Source organism: Onychomys torridus, chromosome X, assembly GCF_903995425.1.
Source record: "Onychomys torridus chromosome X, mOncTor1.1, whole genome shotgun sequence".
Classification (NCBI taxonomy): Eukaryota; Metazoa; Chordata; class Mammalia; order Rodentia; family Cricetidae; genus Onychomys; species Onychomys torridus.
The window spans coordinates 37373299-37377399 of NC_050466.1; the positions used below are offsets into that span (position 1 = coordinate 37373299).

At 43.6% G+C, this 4101-nt stretch overlaps 1 protein-coding gene across 1 annotated transcript; it reads left to right on the forward strand.

Moving 5' to 3' along the window:
* Positions 1-2091: 2091 nt before the first annotated feature.
* Positions 2092-3072, forward strand: LOC118573743 (putative MAGE domain-containing protein MAGEA13P). The gene has a single exon (XM_036174079.1). It carries the CDS (start codon positions 2092-2094, stop codon positions 3070-3072), a length of 981 nt encoding a protein of 326 aa, XP_036029972.1.
* Positions 3073-4101: the final 1029 nt, after the last annotated feature.

Sequence of the window (4101 nt, forward strand, 5' to 3'; positions counted from 1 at the left end):
CACATCTTTCCCACCCCCTCCTGTCTCCTCCCCTCTCCATCCACCACCCTCCCTCTACTCCCCCCAGTCCTCTTACCCACATCCCTCATCCTCATTATCCCCTTCCCCCTGCCCTCCATCCTCCCCTGTCCCCCATCCACTTCCCCTCCCCTTGTCTCCCTCATCCCCTCCCTCCCATTCTCCTAATACCCCTCCCTCCCATTCCTCTCCCACTCCTTCCCTACTGGTCTTTTCTTTGTATGTTATGGTTTCTGATCTTGAGGTGTTTTTTATTTGTTTGTTTGTTTCCCAAGACAAGGTTTCTCTGTGTAGCCCTGGCTGTTCTGGAACTCACTGTACACCAGGATGGCCTCAAACTCAGATATCTGCCTGCCTCTGCCTCCAGAGGGCTGTTTTGTTTGTTTGTTTGTTTTTTGTTTTTTGAGTCAGGGTTTCTCTGTGTAGTTTTGGAGCCTGCCCTGGATCTTGATCTATAGACCACGCTGGCCTCAAACTCACAGAGATCCGCCTGTCTCTGCCTCCCAAGTGCTGGAATTAAAGGCATGCACCACCATTGCCTGGTTGGAGTGCTGATTTTAAATGCATGGGCCACCCCTGACCCAGCAATATTTTGAGGTTTTATGGGTTTTGCTTGTGTGTGTGTGTCTTCTGGGTTTGTATGTGTGCCCATGTATATGTGCACACACACATGCCTGTGTGTCTATACATTTCTCTCCATGTTTCTTTTTGTTGTTTGTTCATTTTTGTTTTATCCTTGTTTGTCTTATTCACCTGTTTGTTAAAAGAGAGAGAATAAAGCTTGGAATTAGAAGGTAGGATCTAGGAAGAGATGAGAGAGGGGAAACCATGAACATAATATATTCTCTGAAAATAACGATTTATAATAAAAAATAAAAATAGAAAACTACTCTTCTACTATTAGCCCAAGAAGGCCCCAGAAAGGCATGTCTATATGAGACTCCCCTCATTTCCAGGTGGTCTAACATTTCACAAAGGTGGGGTTGTTTATATGTTGAGTATTTTGTTTTAGGTTTGTGGTTTTTTGTTTTGTTTTGTTTTGTTTTTATATAGGTAGAATCTGAGATGGTGAAATTCAGGTTGCCAGAAAGAAGGGCTCTGAGGGAGGATTAATGGACCTCCAATTCCAGTACATACTAGATTGTGTTGCCACTGCCAAGGTCTAAAGGATACTGAACAGGGGTGGCTAAATGGGTCATCTTTTTACTTTTGTCTTATTGGTCTTGGGGAGGGGAAGGCATTGTCCTAAGTGAGCAGAGTTGGCTATATCTGATTAACCAAGGAATGAGACAAGTTCTGGTAGCAGCTTGTGTGTGGACCCTGAATGAAGACGGAGGGGATCACTGTGCCCTTAAAGATTTGGTGTCTCTGCCATGAGAGACCCTACTTTGTGGTGTACTTACTTATTGTGCCAGTATCCCCCCACCCCTGCAGTGTCAAGGGACTAGAATCAGTTTATCAGAGAGAGGTGTCTCAGGCCTTGCCAGAATCAATTGGAGTATGGAAAGAAGACTCCTTTCACAGGAACAGATGAATCTAGTCCCTAATTACTGCCATTAAGAGGGCCTATCCAAGCTGGGTAGTGGTGGTGCATGTCTTTAATCCCAGCACTTAGGAGGCAGAGCCAGGCGGATCTCTGTGAGTTCGAGGCTAGCCTGGTCTACAAAACTAGTTCCAGGAAAGTCACAAAGCTACACAGAGAAACCTGTCTCAAAAAACCAAAACCAAAACAAAAACAAACAACAAACAACAAAAAAGGGGGCCAAATCATTCCATAACTGTGTGGACCTAGCAAAGTCTACCTCTATACAGCAGTTAGTACTAGGAATTGCTCCTATGGAAGTTCCAGGAGCAAATGACATAGCAATTAAACTGAGTCCTATCCAGAGACCATAGAGTAGAAAAGAGTTTGTAGGAGGCAGGCCCATGAGACCCAAAAAGAACTACCTAAGATAAATATTTGAAAAGGCTTTGTCACTGCTGACAGGTTACAAAATCCTCACATTCTTTCTCTCACCCTCAGGCCACTCTCTGTCAACGTTCTCCTGCCAGTTACCTACAAAACAAGTTATAATGTCCCACAGGCAGAAGCATGAGCAAGGCCTTAAGGCCCAAGAAGAGAAGGAGGGCCAGCTCAGGGAGGAGGTTCCTGTAGCTAAGGAGGTGGGAACCCCAGAGGAGGTACCTGCTGCTGAGGTTTCCCAGGAAACCTGTTCATCCTCTGCTCCCATCCAAGCCACTCTACCAAGCAAAGCAAATGAAGGTTCTGGCACTCAAGCAGAGGGAGGTCAAAGTACCTCAAAGGCCTACCAATACTCCAAGGTCTTGCTCAACACTACGCTATGGAAGAAGGTGACAGAGTTGGTGAAGTTTCTGAGTTTCAAGTATACAGCAAAGGAGCCTGTCACAGAAGCAGAAATTCTGAAGAATGTTGTCAAAGAGTACAAGAACTACTATGCATTGATCTTCAAGCATGCCTGTGAATGCATGGAAGTGGTTTTTGGCATTGAAGTAAAGGAAGTGGATGCTCTCAACCACTCCTACGAGCTCCTTAAAATACTTGACCTCACCTATGATGGGCGAATGAGCGATGATGAGGGCCTACCCAAGACAGGCCTCCTGGTGTTTATTCTTGGTGTGATCTTCATGGAGGGCAACCGGGCCTCTGAGAAGAAGATCTGGGAGGTGCTGAATGTGGTTGGTGTGTATCCTGACCAGCATGATTTCATATGCGGAAATCCCAGAAAGTTCATCACTGAAGATTTGGTTTCAGAGAAGTACCTGGAATATCAGCTGGTACCTGGCAGTGATCCTGCATGCTATGAGTTCCTCTGGGGCCCACGGGCCCATGCTGAAACCAGCAAGATGAAAGTCCTGCAATTTTTCTCCAAGATTGCTGGGAATAGCCCCACTTCCTTCACAGCTTTGTACAAGGATGCTCTGAAAGATGAAGAGGAGAGAGCCCAGGCTTTACCTGCCTCTGTAGCCATTCCAGCTACCCCAGACAGCTCAGGTTCTGGGGACAAGCCCAGAAGCTTCTCCCACCTTGAGTAAATTCAGGCTGGTTCTTCACACTGTTTACAGATAACAATCACATCTTCAAGCAGAAGAGATTTAAGGTTCTTTTTCCTTTTTGTACGGTTTCAGCTGTTACTTTTTTAAAAAGTGTATTAGCTTCAGAGTCTAGATTTATTAGTTGTATTTCTCATTTGTTGCTTATTTGTTTCAGAATAAGAAATTTGATGTTGTGAAAAGCAAGTTGAGAACATATTCAGCTTTGAGACCTAGAGGAAGATCAAATAGCATTGCATCTGAATTTTTCTTAGACATGTGAAAGACTCCATTACTAAAGCAGAATCAATAAGTACAAGGAAGATGTACAACATGGTTAATACTAGTATTCCTGGGTCCTTTGAATCTGTTTTTTAAAACTAAAGATATGCACCTTGTTTACTTTGTTTAGTCAAGAATACATGAGAAGTTAAAACTTAATAAAGTTCACTGCCTCTTTTTCCCAGCAGTGTCTATTTGTTGGAAGGCATTTTGATATCAGTGGTAGCTCAAAGATGAGTGAAGCAGATGGTGAAATAGTGTGAAAAACAAAGAATTAAGTTAAAGGCTAAGGAAGTGTGAACACAAATGACAGCTATCAAGTCTAAATGCGTTGAGCCAAGGCATTTTGGGGCTTTGGGAAACCACAGATCCTGTAGATGCTAACTCTCTGTTAAGGTAGATGGTGGTGGGATCTAGATTCTCAGAAAATGTGTCTGGTACATGAGAGAAAAACTTGGAATGGAAATTTGCTCAGAGAACTTCTTTTTGAACCATGGGTAATAAGAAATGAATGTCCACTGGGGGCGGGGGCAGTTATAGAATGTGACTTGAACTCTTGCCCAGTGCAATTGAGCATAATGTATTACCTAAGATTTGTGTATAAAGCACATGCAAGCATTTCTGGGAAATCTGATAATACTGCCTTGATGTGGTAGATAGAATTATCTAGGTTGTAGTCTTTCCCCTAGTCTAGGAGAACCCACTCCACCATAAGGTCATTTTTTTAACTTTCTTTTTATGTATTCTTTG

Coding starts and splice junctions, on each gene's coding strand:
- LOC118573743 (XM_036174079.1), top strand. CDS start 2,092: ATGTCCCACAGGCAGAAGCATGAGCAAGGCCTTAAGGCCCAAGAAGAG.